General features: G+C 43.5%; 1 protein-coding gene across 2 annotated transcripts in view; it reads right to left on the bottom strand.

Moving 5' to 3' along the window:
• The window catches only part of ctdspla (CTD (carboxy-terminal domain, RNA polymerase II, polypeptide A) small phosphatase-like a), a 33156-nt gene extending 17102 nt beyond the window's left edge, over positions 1-16054 (bottom strand). The window contains exon 1 of one of the 2 annotated variants that reach the window (XM_086190886.1): positions 15460-16054. In XM_086190886.1, coding sequence (XP_086047012.1) covers positions 15460-15535 — 76 coding nt within the window. In that variant the 5' untranslated portion in view covers positions 15536-16054. The remainder of the gene's footprint in view (positions 1-15459) is intronic. The other variant, XM_086190887.1, reaches the window with a different exon arrangement.
• Between the last annotated feature and the right edge of the window lie 3293 nt (positions 16055-19347).

Raw genomic sequence — 19347 nt, forward strand, 5'->3', positions numbered from 1 at the left:
ACATGCACAAATAATCAGACCAAGGACATCAGAAACAAAGAGGAACTGATTTACTGGTGGAAGTATGTCTACCTCCATGACAGTAGGTGGCGCTAGGGTCCCTAACAGCTGGTTGAAGTCAAGACTGTCTGACAGGGGACGTAAATTTAAAGACAGATCAGGTTTGTTCGCATAAAGTTGAGGAATGTGTTGTGTTTTTGCCGTAGTTACGCCTTCATCCTTGACGGTTTGCTGCTCAACTTCCACCAATGGAATGTGCAGAAATACAGGCTGTTTAGGAGCCGAACGAAGCGTAAACATGAGTAAATTGAGCCCCAGTAACATCATCTAGATTATTTTGGTCTTATTGAATGATTACAAGGTTCCTCATTGTCATTCAAAGCAAGCTGAATTTGCAACTCAGCTCCCAGCAGCATCACAAAGTGACGGTAAGACTATAAAATAGATTAAAATAAAGAATAGCATCAACTAAACAAACTCAGTTTTGTTGTGGTTACGTATGAGTACAGTTTCATTGGGACTAACAGTAACAATTCCACTTATTCTACCATCGTGAACTCAGACTTCTCTTATGCTGAATGATTTAGAGCCCCAGAATAGATGCTCCTCCCAATAAAATGAGACACGCAACAGAGATGAAATCGTATGAGAAACAAGAAATCATCCGTACGAACACAGTTGAGAGTGACCGGGTCGGATCATCCAGGCCAAGGGTCTCTTACTCGACATTCATGTGTGTGTGTGTGTGTGTGTGTGTGTGTGTCGTATTTGTGTGGAGAAATTTAAGTGAGGGACCTGCAAATGCAACTCAAGTTACTTGCACGGCAAGAGAACATCAACTGTTTGTCAAGTGGAAGAGAGCTTGAATCCTCCCCATGCACACTCCTCCATCTTGAGCCATCTCAACTTTCCCGCCTTCCTCTGCTGCTCCATTCGACCCCCCCCCACCCCTCTCCTCCTCCCGCCTCGAAAAAAAAAAAGCAGGTGGGAGTGTAAGAGAGGGGGAGAAGCTTGGAGAGAAGGGTTTAGGATGGGTGGGGAGAGTAACCCTGGCGAGACAGCCTATACTTGAGTCTGATTCTTACTCCACCCCCCTCCTGCACCACCACCCTACACAAATACAGAGCTTCCCTTTCTCTCCTCGACACAAACAACACCGCTGCTAGAGACTGGACACACAGACACACACACACACACACACACGCGGCATATGTTGAGACGAGTAATCAAAAATCAATGTGACACAGGAATGAAATCATAGGCTTTCTCACAGGTTTAACATGTGGAATTTAGAAAAAAAACAAAATGAGATGTCTTGATCTGCTCAAACGTGAGTCAAACAAGACGGCGAAGCATCCAGGCTGAAAAAGAAATAGCTGAAAGTCTGCAGTTTGTCAATACGGGATACACCCAAACAAAATCTGGTGAAAGAGGGGTGGCTTTATCTAACAAAAGCTCCCTGGTGAGAGAGAGAGAGAGAGAGAGAGAGTGAGAGAGAGAGAGAGAGAGAAATCTGTAGCCTCCTCAGAGCAGGTGCACGCATTATTTACCCGCTGAACACACTTCATTGGATTCAGCACATTCCCTTGAAGTCACTGTCGATGTTCACGCTGAATGTTAGGTAACAGTGGTAGAAAGCTCATTAGTCAATCACAGCCAACTGGGTCCAGCCTGTGTGTCACACGATCATGCACAACCACTAACGAGGCCGGAAGAGGGAGAAAAACGCAGGAAATTCTCCACATTCCTGACAGGAAGAGATAATCACCCCGTGACCCACAGTGTGGAATAATGCCAGGCTCCGAGAGGGAATATGATCCACGGCTTAGCTGGAGACTTCTGAGGTGGCCTCTTTTACTGTAGCTTTAAAAAGCATCCAAAAGGAAAGAAAGGGAAAAAAAAGTATGCAAGCTGAGAAAACAGTTAAAATATGACGCTGTGTTTGTCTTCAGCTTTGTCTCTTACTTCTCTGAGTGAAGCTGCAACTGCAGGATGATTCAGTTTGTTATGATGTGAATCTCATTTTCGCCGTTTCTGTTTGTTACAAGAACATTGCAGATGTCGAGTTCAGGTATGAGAAGCAGCATCAAGGAGGAAACGATGACATAGGAACACTTGTAATTTGTCGCCAACAGCGTTAAGCAAAATAGAATATTTTATATATATGTTTCATCATCACTGTCATCCAACCGCAATATAGAGAGTGAGAGTTGTATTTACAATTCGTCAAAATCATGGATTGCAATTTGTTGACAAAAAAAAACAATATTAAGAAGGAAAATCAATATTGTATTGCAAGATAGTAGTATCGCAAGATATTGTGATATCAGTATTTTTTCCCCCAAACTAGATAAACATCTGCCTCTTCGCCATGTTGCAAGTTGTGATGCTCTTGTAATATATATATATGTATAAAAATCAGAAAAACTCCATGAATCTATGTTTTCAACAGTTTCCTACTCTTGATGTGATAAAATTGATGCCTGCAGCCATGCAGGTAAAGACTCCAGTAGCCTGAGGCGGGTAAACGTGAGAGCAGTCCACGCGAAGCTGCAGCTTTAATAATTCAAATGGAAAACTGGCTGGTTTTAAATGGCAGCATTGAGTACTTAACATAAACCTAAATAAAAGGAGCTTTGGAGCAGCTCTTCATCAGACACCGGTCACCTGACGCACCGACAGAGTACATCAATCACAAAAAGGGATAGTGGACTGAGGGCACAATTTCACAGATTACTCCCCCCCCCCCCCCCGTTGGCTGAGATTTTGAGTGTGGTGTATTTGCATTAAAAGTGGGACCAGCTGTCTGAAGCTTATATAACAACAAGTGGGATAAAATACAGAATTCTGCTGCAGCCTAAATGAAGAACTCACACATGCGCGCGCACACACACACACACACACACACACACACACACACGTAATACGCTCTTTGCTTGCAGACCGGGATCTAATGTCTCAAGTTGACAACATTCTGCACCTGAAGATGAAGCTGTTACTCTCTGTGGCCTTCACAGCAGCAGCAGCAGCAGCAGAGGCGAAGGGGGAACTCCATGTTGTCAGCAAAGTAACACTGAGGAATCCCTGCAGGTACACCCTGACGACGCTAAGAAAGGAAACACTTTCATTTTGTTCTTCCTTGTCGTCTGCAACTATCATTGTGGAGTCGTTTTATGTGTCCCATCTAACAACAATACAACAACATAGGTAGCGTTTTCTCTTCCGTTTGTCTGTCCTTCGTTCGGATCACACAGAAACTTCCAGGCCGATTTGCCGTGAGTTTCACCTTCCGTGAGTTTGTGGAAGGATGGAGGAAGGGCAAAGCGAGAACTCATTATGGAGAGATTCACAGGGCAGATCCAGGAATCTTTAGTCCCTTTCATTAACGTGAGATTAGACATTGAACTGAAGGCCAGAGAGGGTGACATCACACACACACACACACACACACACACACACACACACACACACACACACACACACACACACAGGGAGAAGGTCACAGTTCTTTAATACACATGGCCCCGTTGATAGAGTGGATGTCTAGTGAACAGAACAGGTTACTGGTTTGAACTCCTGTTTCTCCAGTATCCAAGATGAAGAGGATGAAACTGTGGTTTTGGCGAGCGACGTCAAGCAGCCATGTTTCTGCCGATAGAATCAGGTGTTTTTAGCGAGATTTCTAGACGTCTGTAGGCATTTCCAGAGCCAAACCTTGGTGTTTTTGGTGAAATGTCTTGACATTTCTAGCTGTGTTTCTGGTGACAGAACCAGACGTTTTTTGCAAGATGCCGAGACATCTGCAGTTTTGTTTCTTGTGACCAACTTCAGCCTTTTCAGCAAGATATCGGGACGTTCGCGGCTGAGTTTCTGACATGACAAAATCAAAATGTTTTTCGCAAGACGTCAAGAAATGTGTGGCTTTAAAAAAAAAAAAAGACAATTAACTGTTTTCATACACACACTGAAAAGAGGTGGTAATTACAACAGATGGCTTCCAAAACAATATTTACCCTAAATAGCATCTGCTGAACAACACACTTGAACATGTGTATGCACGCACATACATACACACACAAACACACGTGTATGCAGCAAATCCAAACAGCTGAGTGAGGTAGCTTTGAGTGAGCTGAGCCTGCACTTGAAGCCTGTGTGTGTTCACTGTGCTACGTTCCTCGGTGGGATATGTGTGAGGCCATCAAGCCAATAATAGCCCAGTTTGATAAAATAAACTCCCATTAAGCCTCCTTACTTCCCCCACAGACAGCTGAGGCTGCGGTGAAAATTACAGGCTGCTGAGGTACACCCGGTTTGAAGCAGATGCCTTTAGTCACAGTGACTGACCCTCAGCTGCCCTTCCAGCTCTATTCCCTCACTTATCCAGGAGGATTTATATACATATGCATCCTACATGACTTTATGTAACTGACATTCACTTGACATCCCACTTTCATTTAGGCCAGTAGATTTAAACACACACGGTTACCACCATGTCAGTCAAGGCGGCGATTCTCCCTGCTTCTACTGTGAACCCTGACCCAGACGTGGGTGGGTCTGTTTTCATGCCTCTAGGTGGTGCGGTGGCGGTGTCAGCCAGCTTGCCTGCGGTCCCGTGGGGAGGATGGCTGCTTTTTGAGCTCTCGCTGAGATGAAGGAGATGACAAGCATGGGGGAATTAACCCACTGAGACCTCAGGGAGAAATAACGAGGGAGATCTGACTGTTCTGATGCGAGTTATGCAACCGGACAGAACACAGCCCACGTTGTTTGGGGCTTCGCTGCTTTATTACTTCCACTGATGAGGTTACGTTTTATGTGCCGTTTGCAGGATTATGGAAAAACTACCAGGGAGACTTATGGGGGAGGGATGGCATGGGTCAAGGAGGAACCAATAAAATATTGGGCCAGATCTGTAAATCGTAGAGAAAAATGACATTTTTAAACGGAACTTAGTGGATGCCTGTGCCAGAGGCTAAGTGACTGATGGGAAATCCTCCTCTTCTGTCGGTTGGTCAAAACATTAGAAGAATTACTGTCAAAGGAAATTAAAGGTCCGTCTTGAGGCCTCACTTGATGATCATTCACTGCCCACCGATGCTGCCAGGCAACTGTATAATTGATCCTCAAGGTTGATCCAGAGGGAAGACACATGTACATTTGTTCTCAGATACAAAAGCAACGACTAAAAGGCCAGTTTAGGGGTGCTCGGGGAGAACCAACACCGGGGGGGGGGGGGGGCTGGTTTACTACCAAGAACATCCTTACGGACACTCTGGTTGCTCTATTGCATTTCGCTAGTAAAACTCCTCACCATCAGGGTGACCAACACCCCCATGTGAGCCGGAGGAAGAGTGCGGTGGTCCACAGTGACCGCAGAGGAACACAACAGCAAGGGTGAATAGGGAGAGAAGGTTCAGTTCAGATCAATCACTCGCAACCAACATTTTTAGAATGTTGCAGGACTGGTTCGTTAAAAGTCAGCTGAAGATGTTGCCTGAGGTCTCAAAAGACCCACCTTGTCAAAATCTCCAAGTGCAGTGCGTGGTATATCCATGACTTCCTGCTCTTTCTATTGCCAGCAACCAAGGACAGCATCCTTGTTTTTAGCCAGCCATCTTTGCTGTTGTGAACCTGTTGCTTGTCTTTCATGTTTTAAAATGCTAACGACCAAACTATCTTGGAATTTTGAAAGTTGCTTCCAGTTTTGTCCCAAATCATTGACCCGAACCAGCATCAAAACGGAACACTATTTACTCTCATTAATATGCTGCTTAATTATGATCAGAAAGAAACTCAACAGGTGGGTTATCAACACACACACACACACACACACACACACACACACACACACACACACACACACACGTAGCTCACCTTAAACTCTCCAGAGAAAGAACAGTGCCTCTGTGCTGCATCTTTCTTATTCCTCTCTCATACTTGAAAGTATATAAACCCTTTTCTGCAATTCTGTCAAACTGGCACCGCCCAAAAAGGGTGATAGGAAATCATTATAATCTCCCTTTCAGATAGCCAATTACTAGTGATGAATGCCAGCCAGAGGAGGCCAAAACATGCCAAAAGGCCACCCTCTTGTCAAAGGCAGGCAGAGGTAACTTCTGCTTCTTCTTCTCCTCTCACTCACACCTCCACTCCTCTTTTTCCCTTCACTCCTTCACTGTATCGATCTCTTTCTGACAACGTCCGTTTGGCAGAATGGACGCTCAATTAATTTGAGCCTGCACTCCGCCAACATGTCCTGCGTGAAACAGGCTTTCTGAGCAACAACTTCCAGGTTGCGGCAGCCGTGTTTGCTCCTCAGGGCCTGAAGCTGTTGGAGCGTTATTAAAGGTATAAACTCATTCACAACTGCCGCATGTCAGTGTGTCAACATACATGGGAGAGGCAGAGTGATGAAATCCAACAACAACTCTATGCGTTTGATTATAAGCACGACAAGCATGCAGCAGAGTGTCAGCCAAGTTCTCGACTAGGAGACGTCTGAGGTTTGACAGGCAGAAAGTCAGCCTTCAGCGGCTGGGGTTAACTGGAGTTTCTTCTGTCATTTTCTATTAAAATGTTTATTTTCTTTTTCAAATCAATATAAACAACACACAGTCACAACCGGTGGATGCTCAGGATTGGGGTTGACTAAGCAGAAAATCGTTTTATTGAAATATTATTGTAATGTTGTCTTCAGTTTCTGCTCCAAAACCAGCATCCACGGCATATTTAGCTTCACCTCAGGCCAGCATTTTAAACTCACCTACAATGCCCTCAAAGACAAAGATCCAAAGCACACAGACATGGAAGGAACCTCAAATCTAGCTGAGCAGAAGCAGCAACTTCTCCTTTAAAGCAGACAATCTCAAAGCAAAAAGGCGGTTAAAATGGCAGAAAAGAAGCAGCTCAAAGCATTTTGAGAAGTTCACATGATTTCAACCATGCATTGCATTTTAGAAGCAAAAAAGTTAAAAATCATGGAGTAGATGTAATCGACAACTATAGTTTAAGTACCTTCATTTTTAATAAATACTTCAATACTGACGGATACTTCAATACTAGTAAATAAAACTCAGCGGGACGACATGTATTTACACAACAGTTACAGTTACATAATGTGCAGTTTGACTTTGTGATCAACTTGATGACGTGTTGATTTTAATCTCGACACATTTTAAGTAACTTCTCATTTTTAACGCAACCATAATAAGCGAGCATCAAATCAAGCAACTGTCTTGATAGCAATTTCGGCTAATGCTAAATCACGTCAAGTCAAGGAAAGCCAGATTACTTTTTTTAATGAAACAAGTAGGAAATAAAACAAAGTAGCTCTCACAGTGATGAAGATGACAACTTTACCTTGCTCTTGCACCGACTGACAATCATTAACCGAACTAGTAAAAGCTTTTTCAAGACGATGCCAAATGCTGCAAAAGATGCTAATTGGCATCGCGTTCTCGAGAATGGGACAGATAAAACAACGTGAAGCACATCGCCTCTCGTCCATAGCTATCACCACGCAGAGGATTTGTAGCAATAGAGTCTCTAGATTCGTCTGGGAGGTCAGTAAATCCAGCAAAGTTTTGAAATGGTGGTAAAAGTGCACTCAACTGGAGTTGTATAATGAAAACAGTTATTAAAGGAGCAGAGCAGGAACGAAACAGCCACCGTTCTCCCGGTAACACCAATGTTATTCTTATTGTACCATCACAAAATTATTAAGTTGATACTTGAAAGTAAAATACTTGCTTCGAGCTGTTTTTGGTGCTAACACAACTGTGCATTTTGAATCGAGAGCAATACTTATCGGAACACCGTTCTAGTTACACTCAGAGAAATATTAAACAGAAAGAAGATAAATAAGTCAGTAACTTGAAGCCAAAGCTGAAATAGTAGCTCTGGAGCATCTTGTGGTCAGATCCACAGGGAGACTATTACAGAGAGCAGGGTTTTTGGTACAGTAAGCAGACTGTCTGCTGATCTGAGGACCCCACTGGGGACATTTTGGCAGCGTATCAGCAATGCAATCTGTGACACGATCTATAAACAAGTAGACGAAAGTGAAAACTGTATTTTAAAGTGGAAGCCAGGGCAGGAGTGGCGCTTTCCTTTTCTTTTTTTCCCCCTCTTCCCCCAGTTAAAACGACATACTGGGTGAGCATCAAACTATTCTCAGTTAGCCAACGTAGGAGTAAAGGAAGAGTCAACCCACACCACTTTCCCCTGTGGCCTCCCTGAGGAAGGACAGCGCTTCGATTCAATCTCCTTTAATGTGTCTGAGAATCCATAGATCTACCAGCTGCCTCATAATTAAGTGCCACTTATCTGATTTTTGATTTCATTGAGAATTCTCAAAAAGGTTCTGGAAAACTCCATCAATACACACATCAACATAATTCAACTTTTTTATGACAGGTCCACCTCTGAGGAGATGTACCAAAGCAAAGCAGTAGCATACAGAGAGGCTATCACAGCTAACTTCAATCTCCATGCTAATGCTATCCACATTCAAGGTCATAGTAGGCCGTTGAGTTTCGATCAAGAATATTAGCTTTTTAATAAAGTATCTTTATTTGTGTTGAGTTGGTCTCATGAGGTGAAGACGTTTAGCTAAGCTCAGCAGAACAAACGAAAGGGGGAGGATAACTAGCGTCTTTGTTCTAGCTTGCTAAGCTAACCTCATCTATTCTAATTAGCCCCAAAAAGTTCTGTATCAGTATCCCAGCTCTTTTAAGGTACAGGTTTTGATTTGCATATTAAATATACTGAGTGGAGACACTCAATATCTTAATAAATATTGCAAAAAATAACAAAACAATATGCTTGAAGGAAGAGGAAAATTTAGCGTGTCTATGAAAGATAAATGTGAATAAATTCACTGGGCGATAGTGCTTGTCTCCACGGACAAACCTTATTGCTATAACCGTAGGTGAGGGAAACATTCTTCTGCGGAATTTCTGAAAATTCAGTTACAAAGGCATTTGGATGGAAACTTGAAAAAAACAAAACGACAAAAAACCAAAACAGAACAGCCAACCAAAACAACAACAACAACAAAAACATAGCTGCCAAATTGAAGCTCAGCAGCTCAATGAAATATGATATTAGTATATTCAAAAATCTCTAACACTTGTTTTTCAATTTCAATGCGCGGTTTGTAAAAACATTAGCTTCTTTTGCTATTTCTGTTTTTGAGTGAAATTAAAATGCCATTTTCCTTAAAAAATAGAGCCTGACATGACTTGACAACACCATTGTAGCTACCTACAATATAAGACAAACTCTTAGCAGCATCACAAAGACAACGATACACTTACTCGCTACTTAAAACTGTAAAAACATTAACACTGTGTCTCGTTGTGGGACTGGTTCCATCTACCAAACATCAATAAATACAATCCACCCTCAGCAGCATATTCATCCCAGACTGAGACGTGGGCTGATCCCGCACATACAGCTAACAAGCTTATCAGTCAAGGAGCTTAGGCTCGGAAGAAAAACATTCAACTCTTCCCAATCAGCTTGCCCAGTGTGCTGTTGGACTACAGTAATGAAGATGCGCTGGGAAACATCTAATACTCCAACACTTCCCTGGAGGTGCAGATAATCTGCTTTTCTGAGCTGCATTGGCTGAAATAGGCTCATGAATCTGTAATAAGGACCTGGACTTCTGAGCAATGAAGCCCTGGCTGCTTCTTTCTCCATCTTTCTCTCAGTCAAAATGCTGCATTGAATATTGACTTGGCATATTGCACACGACCCACCGTGACTCTCAGGGGTGCTTCATAATGACGTGCGGCGCCTTCATATATGTCTGTATGTACATCCAACACGTCCACCACAGCCTATGACCAGCTGAGCGACGGTCGTAATGACAGCAGTGAGCTGAGAGCTGAGCAGGGCGATAAACTGTGCCAGGGACTCCAGGGCAGCCAAGATTCTCAGTAGCACCGTTTCGCAGTACACCCCCGCAGGTGTGGTCCGCACATCATAAACACTTTATTTATGTACAGAAATGTGCTCCAGGAATAACCTCAAAAGCCAAGTGGACATGAAATCACAACGGCTTCCTCCCAGACCTCGTAGACGGAGACGCAAAACATCTCCCAAACATGTTTTCATGCATTAAAATGTCCGCTCTTCATCCAGGCTTCTCAAATCCCGCACCAAACCATTATCAGAGGAATTCGCTCGGCCAGTAGTTTGCCTTGACCATGTTATTCTTTTTTTTCTTTTTTTTTTTAAAGATGAAGGTTAATGTGCTCCGTTTAACATCTTAACTGCAGTGTTGAGTTGCGGTGAGCAGCTGTGTGGTGGAGGTACACGCAGGTAGACACACTTCTTTTTTCGTCAGATGACATGATTTTTGAAGCATAAATGTAATCATTAAAAGTACAACGCTACGATCGCGGTATGGACAAACTGCGCCGGTAACTCACGACCTCATTCACAACACTGGTGGTATGAAATACAGTCATCATGGGGGGGATTTGTAACAATAAATCGAGCAAGGGCACAGTCCTACTGGGAATTGAAGTATCTTTTCTGGCTTTCACACACTTCTATGATTGTACATTTAGAATATTTAGGAGGTTGGACAACAAAAATCATCAGTACGGCCTCTGTAAACTTGTTATGGATCGTTTTTTTTCAGTATTTGCTGACATTTTACAGAGCAAATACTTAAAAGGAGAAAAAAAACCCCATCTTTAATAAAAGTGTGAATAGTCTCAATCTTGCACTGATTTCTCGGAAATATCCAATTAAAGAAACAACACGCCAACAGGAGGCAAAGTGGATACAGAAGCTAAATGTTTCTGTGCGTGACAGCTGAGACGCACGTGAAAGCTCGATGATAAAGGTTTTCAAGGGACCAAAAAAAAACCAGACCTTTCGTATTCTTAATGAATGTTTAACTCCACACTTGTTACTGTGAGAGGGACCACGATTCAGTCTGTCAACGCACACCCAGCAGGAGAGGAGAGCTAAACTCAGATTTGACTTAATCTGATTAAGGTAAACGGCTCATCCACTGATAGCGATCAGACTGTGAAGTTATTAGAGCAAAGCCTGAATGATTCACTGAGCAAGATGGAGTCTGTCTGGCCGTCCTGTGTGGCGAGTCAGTCGACTCATTACGATTCATTGCATCAGACCTGGAGAGTTTGGAGAAAAGAAACACTGTGTTCTCAGGCTCCTGTCTGCTTCTCTGCTGCTTACTGTGAAATATCCTTCAATTACCACAACGCCGCTGCGTTCTCTGGGCAAAATCGCTTGGTGATACGACAAATAGTATGACAGTTGAGTTTCTATTAAACTCTCAAGCAAATTTGAAGCAATATTTGGGAATGTGAAGAGAAAAAAAACGAAACGGGTAAAAAAAACAAGAGAAGGAAATTAGGTGTTTTCAACAAGTTTGGAGCAATTCAAGGTTCATTTCCACCTCAGTGTTTTCCTCCTGTGGTCAATTTGTCTTTTGAGTTGTTTTGCGACGTCTTTATTTATTTTCTACACCACCGGCAGTGTGACGAGGCGCTGAGCGTTTGACATCATTTCCCCTGATCACCAACAGATGAAAGATGTTCAACTTTGGGTAACTTCAGGGCAGCATGGAACAGAGGAGGAGAAGAAGGGTCGCTCGTTTGAGCCCGATGACCTTGTAGGAGTGTCCTTGGGGATGGCAGCCTCCACCATCAGTGTGTGTGTGTGTGTGTGTGTGAGTGTGTTTAATGAGTGAATGAGATGAAACAGTAAAAAAGATGGGTATCACCACGGTAGACGAAAAGCGCTTTAAAAATAGAATCTATTTACCATTTAAGATTGCGTCACTGATCGCCGTCTCTAGTTGGGTTTCCATCACCTATTTTTTTTGGCGCATTTTTAGGCCGTGTATCCGAAAAGGGGGATGGAAAAACTGAAATAAAATTGTAAAAATCCTCTAATTGGCAAAGGAGCTTTGGCATTTTTTTTAGAGGTGGGTTTTAAATTACGTTATCAAGAGTAAACGTGCTCAGTGGGAGAGGGAAACACATTTGTGGGACGAGTTCTGACGTAGCGGACATTGAGCGCATATGACCGCCTGTTTCCGCTGACGCCGTCTTTCCAGTTTCCCCGTGACGTGCAACAACACGGCTGGTGACAACGACAGTGGACCAAAAACGAGACCATCATCTGTTAAAAAAATTTGTGTAACAAGGAAGGGCGACAACTTGTTTTGCTTCCAGTTTGGAACCTCAACTTCCTCTACGCCGTGTTTCAGCCATCTTAGGGTACGTTGCCTGTGCCGCCATCTTCTGACTGAACTAGCGTCATTTATCTTCTCCAACCACCTGAAGGAAATGCACCTGCTCTTCTTTTCTTTGTTTCCCCTCGCTAATTTTCAAAAGATTCGCTTCACATTGAGACGAAATCATGAGACGTATTTCCGTCAATCGTCAACCGCTTATCCCATTTCAGGGTTGCGAGTGGGGGATGGGAGCCTATGACAGCTGTCATCGTGTGTGTGGGGGGGCACATCTAGAGACAGAAAACCATTCACAGTCACTTGAACACTTACAGGCAATTTAGAGTCTCCAGTTAACCGAACGAGCATGTTTTTTGGCATGTGGGGGGAAGTCAAAGTAGAAAGACACCTGGAGAGCATGCACACTCTGCATAGAGAGGCCCTGGGTGCCGGCGGGTGGATTCGAACCCTGAACCTCCTTGCTGAGAGCAAACAATGCTAAAAATGTTGTGATTTAAAAAACAAAACAAAACAAAACAGCACATTTTCGCCTTCTTAGCTCAAAAAGCAGCCTTGTGCTTCTTTCCAAATGCTTGCAGATTCATGTAGCGTGTCTTTTTCAGACAGAAACTACTTTATGATTCGGAGTCTCAACTCATCTCACATAATCTATAATGCATAAAGACATAATCTCCACCTGAGTGAATGTCTAAAAAAATCTCTAATGAGTTACTATGTCTTTGCTTGGAATGAAACTGATAGCACTCCCAAAATAGCCTGACTGTGCTTTGAAATATTCAGAATGTGCGTGTGTGTTTGTGTGTGTGCGTGTGTGTGTGCGCGCGCGCGTGTGTGTGTGTGTGTGTGTGTGTGTGTGTGTGTGTGTGTGTGTGTGTGTGTGTGAGCAACTGTCCAGGACAACAGCGCTGGCTGTTGTCTGCTTGGACAGAGCCAGCAGTGAAGGGCAGGAACTCCATTCAGGAAGCTCCCATGAGATACTTTGTGTGTTTCACAGCAGCCGTGTGAGGAGCCTGACTGTGTGCGTTGTGCGTCCTCCCTGGTCAGCGACTGACGCTGAATTTTATCCCGCCAGATTAGTTGTCGGATTGCACATGTCATCTGAGCTTTAGTGCTCGCGACAAGCAGACGAGAATGCGGGGGAGTTCGATGAGAGCGCTTTGATTACAAGAAAAGATTTGGACTTCTCTGCTCGTCGGGAACAAAAGGGGACTTTTAATGATTGATTTTATTGATTTGTTTGTGATGCCTTTTAATTATGAAGGCAGCAACACGCGATTAGAGTAATCTGCTGGGGTGTGTGTGTGTGTGTGTGTTCGCTGTAAATCATAATTGATCTGAAGGCCATGATCATGAGGGTCAGCCTGCAGCGTTTTATAGTCAAAATAAAGGTCATGTTGGTCTTTAATGAAGTTTGTGTCTAATTACTCCTGCAAACAAATGAGATTACCAATCGCTTCTTGATTGAATTTAATGAACTAACTGAGCGTTCAGCGAGTGCACGTAGGAAGAGCGCCACAGGAAGGTGACCTTTTCTCCGTCAGCGGGGTTGTAACAGGAAGTGGAGGTCCGTGTGGTCTCTGGGTACAGCATGGCTCCGGGGGGGTCCAAACAATCCCACCCTCCCTTTGTATCCCATCCAGAGCTTCCAAGCAATATTTTCCTACATGCCAATGTGGACTCCAGGAGGATGTAAATGAGTTAAATATACACTCAGTTCCTCTGGGAAATATCTGTTTAGCGTTCTGTCCAAAGTGCAATATAAAGGCCCGCGCAGACGAGCGAAAAACCCTCCTCAAAGTTAATGAAAACTGGAAAGCTCCTCGCTCACGGGGGGATTTGTCACTGATGTCATCGCCACACGGTGAGGAGGCGACTCTTGCGCAAAATAACAGCAGGAAAATGTGTTTTGCCTCCATAATCCAGATAATGTTTTCCTCAGATGAGAGCGACTCTTGTGAGGCGAGGGAACCTACACCGTCAGCCATATCAGCGTATCATCAATAAGGGAGGGTGTCGGAGGCAAGCGCTTGCTTCGGTGTGGTGCTTTTCTTCTTAAAATAACTCCACTAAATCAAACGTTTTGGCTTATTGGAATATCAGACATCCCTCTAGAACATGTTTGAAGGGATGACACATTGTTTATCTGCATAACACAATGCTGAGTTGTCTTTTTTTTTTTTTTTCCAAAGCCAGACCAGTGATTTTCCCTTCAATCACTGGATACTGATGTCAGCTTCATACTGATATCAGATATGCCAATATTTTACAACAAATGTCGCTAATAGCTGATGTCCACCGAGTTGATCTGATGGACAACTAGTTTGTACAATATTCACATTTTGTATATGAAGAAAAAAAATTTAAATATTTTAAAAATTTGAAAAAGTAGCATTTGTTTTATTTCCAAAACATTTGGATGAAGAGAACAAATCATTTGTTTCCGCCAAACAATAGAGAAACTTGTACAAAACAGACAAATACGGATATATAAAAGAGCCAACATTTGCCTTTAACATTGACATTATGTTGTTGTTATCGATGCACAATAATATCAGCGTAAGACCGCTATCAGAAAGTAGTGCTTTCCTAAATATCAGCTTAGTCAAGCCTCTTCTTTGCCATCACCAATGATGAAGAAACATTTTTTTTTTAAATTGGCTTTTCCAAATGTTTTGAACACGCACGACGTTTACACCAGTTTTTCAGGAAATATGAGCGTCCTATGAACATGTTTTCATCCTGTTAATGTCACCATCTGGGAATATCGGTTGCAAACACCGGCGTATCGGCCCCCAAACATCCTTATATCGTGCTTCCCTGCTCTTGGTAGTAAACAAGAGATTTTGGTGTCAAGGATGTCGCCAGTGCAAGAGAAAAGCGAGTACCCGCCCCCCGTAGTAAACACAGCACCATCCACGCATACCAGAAATTTCACGTTTTAAGTCACATAATAACAAGAAGAGCGTGAATTAAGCCGAAAAAATAAAGCGGCTGGTGGTAAAGTTTCGGTGCGCTGCCTTTAAAATGCCAGTCTGGCTGTTGTGTTTCTCAGCCTCGGCTGAACAATGGAGGTTTGGCGTCCAAACACTGGCTTGCTGTTGCAGTCTCCTCTCCCGCACCGAGGAGGTTGCAGATCAGATTGGCACCGTGCAACATTAACAATGCACCAAAACAAACCCCGGGAACCCAAAACAAACATTTCTCTCTCTTACCTTTGTCTTGACTTGAAGAAATGCTTTCCTCCTCTTTCGGATTTGCAACCTGTGTTATTATGGACGTGTTGTCCATGGAAACGAGATGTTATGCACCTTCGGCTACGCCGTTTTATTCCCTGGCAAACATTACCGAGCGTACTATCGTCCCCGGGCTGCTGCGCACAGGCGAGAGCGTCCACTGTTTGCAGCATTCACATCACATTTTACTCGAATCTCACGGTTCCCTGGTCCTCGATGCTTAGAAACAAGGTGAAATGTGAGTAAGAAGTCCAGCATTTGAGGTGACAAACAAAAAGCGTCGGTCCTGCATCGAAGGCGAGCGTGTCCGCTTGTGGCGAGCAGCACAGGCAGCCCCCGCCTTCTGCTGCTGCTGCTACTGGAGCTCCGGCGGCTTCAGTCCACGCACAATATCCCTACTGCTGCGTGAGACGGTTACAGTGTTTACCCAGAGATGGCGACCGTCCTCCTGCCTGCCACAGGCTCAACAACAACACGCCTTTCTCTGAGCGTCCTCCTCTCTCTGCCCCGAACCTGCATGAGAGGGAACATTCACAATCCACTCCACGCGAGTATTAATACATGAAAAAATACTGCTAATCCGTCCCTGATGTGCTGGTTTGGGATTTGATTTAACAACAAAACAAAATCCTGAAAAGAAACCTTCCATCTCTCATGAAAATATACCCCCCAATTCAATGCAAATACTTTTCATTACACATATTTAAAGGGAGACTTCACCTAAAAATGAGGGTCAGGGGAAGTTTTTCTAGTCTCTGGTGTAGTTTAATAGGAAAAAGGCATAGCAGTAATCTAATCTGAACTCAACTGAAGTGAATGGAGACCAAACGTTGAAAAATAAAACAATAAACACAATAAAACACCACCATACTGCTCATCTGAAAGAACCCACGCGTTCCAAAGCCCCGACATGCTGAGTTGTTTTGGAGAACATCGCTGCACGATGCTAGAAAAATAGATAATGACTGAATTTGTACTTTTCAGGGATGACCTGTCCCTTTAGCTGCAGGACACACGCTGTCACTAACTTGACTATAAAGGTCATTCTCACTATGTCAGCAGCGCAGGCTTCATATTTCCACTTCACATTTACATCTGCTGAATTTTGAGCCAGAGTCTCCTTCCAAGATATTTTTGATGTCACAAATCTTACTCATAGGCCCGCCTCCTAAAATTAGACTTGCGATGAGCACAGAAAGAATTCACACGTTCCCCAGTGGATATGAAAACAGGATTCTACTCTGCACATTAACTATGTGCAGAGTACGTACTCATTCATTCTACACGAATCAAATACTCAACTATAGAACCGCTAAACACATTTTTGGCTGGGCAGGGTCTTTAAATAAAAACATCATTCTACAGTACATCCAGACATGATGGACAGTAATTTTGGAAAAACTCCTGTTCACATTCTTCCATTTATTTACTGTTAAAAATGGTTTTGTTGTTATCGCTGCTGCTGTTGTTCCGTCAGATTTCATCCCCTGACAGCCTACATTTGGTCCCCAAGCCTGCTAATCCTGGTGTATTATAGCAGCTCATGTTATTCTGTTAAATCTGTCTAGCCTACAAAAATAATTGTGGGGAATTTGCCTAAAAAAAAAACACCAAAAAAAAAACAAAAACCCCTCAATAAACCTGCAGTGTGCCAGAAACAACAGCAATGATAAGACATGCAGATCTATCTAAAGTGTGTCATGATGGCTTAAATCTGGATATTTCTTGCAATTTCCCCTTGGATTTGAAACATCTTTATGCAGGTTTTAAAACTGCAACTCTGAAAAATCTCAATGATAAGAGTGCAGAAACCACAGCGTAGATTGTTTGTATTTTTAACCGTACAGCGCAGCAGAGTTTTATACAAATGCATGAAATTATCATTAGTTCATCATTTCCATAATGTTGGGGAACTCACAGGAGACACTGGAACCACTTTACACTCCCACTTTCTTGATATAAGTCATAACTTATGCATCTATTAATGCTAAATAAATAATTTGCCAGAGTTTCATCACAACACTACAGACCATTAACTAATTAGTCACCGGTAAAACGGTCGAGCTGTGAAAGCCTTTGATTGGGTTGATATTATCGGTAAGTCTCACTGTGCTGTTGCTGCTGGAGGGGTCGCATTACCTCCAGCTGGCAACCCTAGCATGTCCTGAGCGTTCGTCAATTATTAATTCGCTATTAATCAAGCTACACTTTCTAAAAGGTAACTTATTCGAAAGTGCCGGACGCTGAGTTAAAAAATACCTGTGTTGTATAGTTTGATCCTATATTTCCCCACAATCCAACCTCCGTGTCACCGTTTCTAAATACGCCGATCACCCAAAGCCCCGATATTGTAATAAACTTTATATTATAAATGTTTCATCTTCAAGATCAGTTTTCGCAAGCTCTCGCCGTGACAAGCCAATCAAATCATCTAATCTATTGTTTACATCGTGTTGCCTCTCCCCATCTCCTGAACTGATATCTAGACCTACACCCGCTGCACACGCGGGTAAGATGACATTATTCATACAGTTTCAGCCTCAGTGGATTGTAGAATAACTACAAAGTGGTGTTCTGGTCCTTTGCCAGCAGTCTGAGTGTTTGTCCCTCTTCACCTTCTCTGTCACTTTAATGGAGCCGAGGCCCCAGCAGCTCTGAACGACCCCACCTGAGAGCCAAGACAGGACACAGACAAGAGGAAAACAGCTCTACTGCTACAGTACAATCTCCCAGGTGACATCCAGGTGTGGCTCCTCTATCCTGATGTTTACTAGATCATATGTACAGATGATTGACCCCCCCACAACATTGGTCTGGTGTCTCTGAACCACTTTAGTCAATCACAATCTCTTTTCAGCACTTGAGAGTGGGTCTCCGGTTACGGTTTCTGTCAGTGCCACTTGAAATCTGATTAGACGGAGCTTGTGTGTCTCCAACCTTTTATACGAAGAGTAATTCCTTGAAAGAAAGCAGGAAAGAGACTTGATTTCTTCAGCAAAACTGTTTGTGTTAGAACAATAAACTGCATGTAAAGATGGACTGCAGTAGCTGGCCTCAATTGAAGCCAAAAGATCCTGATCACCCCCTGGTGGCTGGATAGGGTACAAGTAAAAAATCCTGCCCCAGTGGAGCACCGCAGGGCGTTAGCATCGCTATGGGCAGGGGCGGGCTGGCCATAGGGAGGTTCAGGAGGTTTCATGAACGGCCAGTCTGTTCCGGGCCGGTGGCCGTTACGTTTTTTTTTATTTTATTTTTTTTAACCCAAACGCAGCTGTGGTTAACTACTGCAGCCTACCCTCACAGCTCGTGGCCACGGGGGCGAGCGGCCCTTCCCGCTTTGAGTATTGTTTTCCTCTAAAAAGAAAAAACAAGAAGAGGAAAGGAGAGGAGCGAAGCAACATGTCCAAAAGAAAGGCAGAAAAAGAGATTGGCGGAGCAGAGAAGCTGAGGGCCTAAAAGAAAAAAACCTCATGGAGGATGCAAACAAATGCGGCAAATTAATGGACCTTTTCCATGGCGGAGGGGTTGTCAGCCCGGCCACTGAAGCAGGTGACAGTGAGGAAACGGGAGCGAGCAGTCGCACGGCAGGTCATGCGCACTGTCTATACGGCCCTATCTGATCATCCCAGACTACAGTGTGTGTTCCTGTGTCTCAAATCGCTACTTTGACCAGCCAGGTGACTAGCATTAGCATTCGCCGAACACATCGTAACAGACTGCTAAATTAAGCTAATAATCAGATAAAAGGCCTCTCCACGCCGAGCTCCCGGGCTGAATTTAAACCCCAGCTATGGGTTCCCTCAACCAAAAGCCAGTGGGTTCAATACATTAAATTTTTCAGTTGCGGTTGAAAATAAGCCAAAATGT

Source organism: Aulostomus chinensis, chromosome 21 (assembly GCF_037954235.1).
Source record: "Aulostomus chinensis isolate RoL2024-O1b breed Wild chromosome 21, RoL_Achi_v1.0, whole genome shotgun sequence".
Taxonomy (NCBI): domain Eukaryota; kingdom Metazoa; phylum Chordata; class Actinopteri; order Syngnathiformes; family Aulostomidae; genus Aulostomus; species Aulostomus chinensis.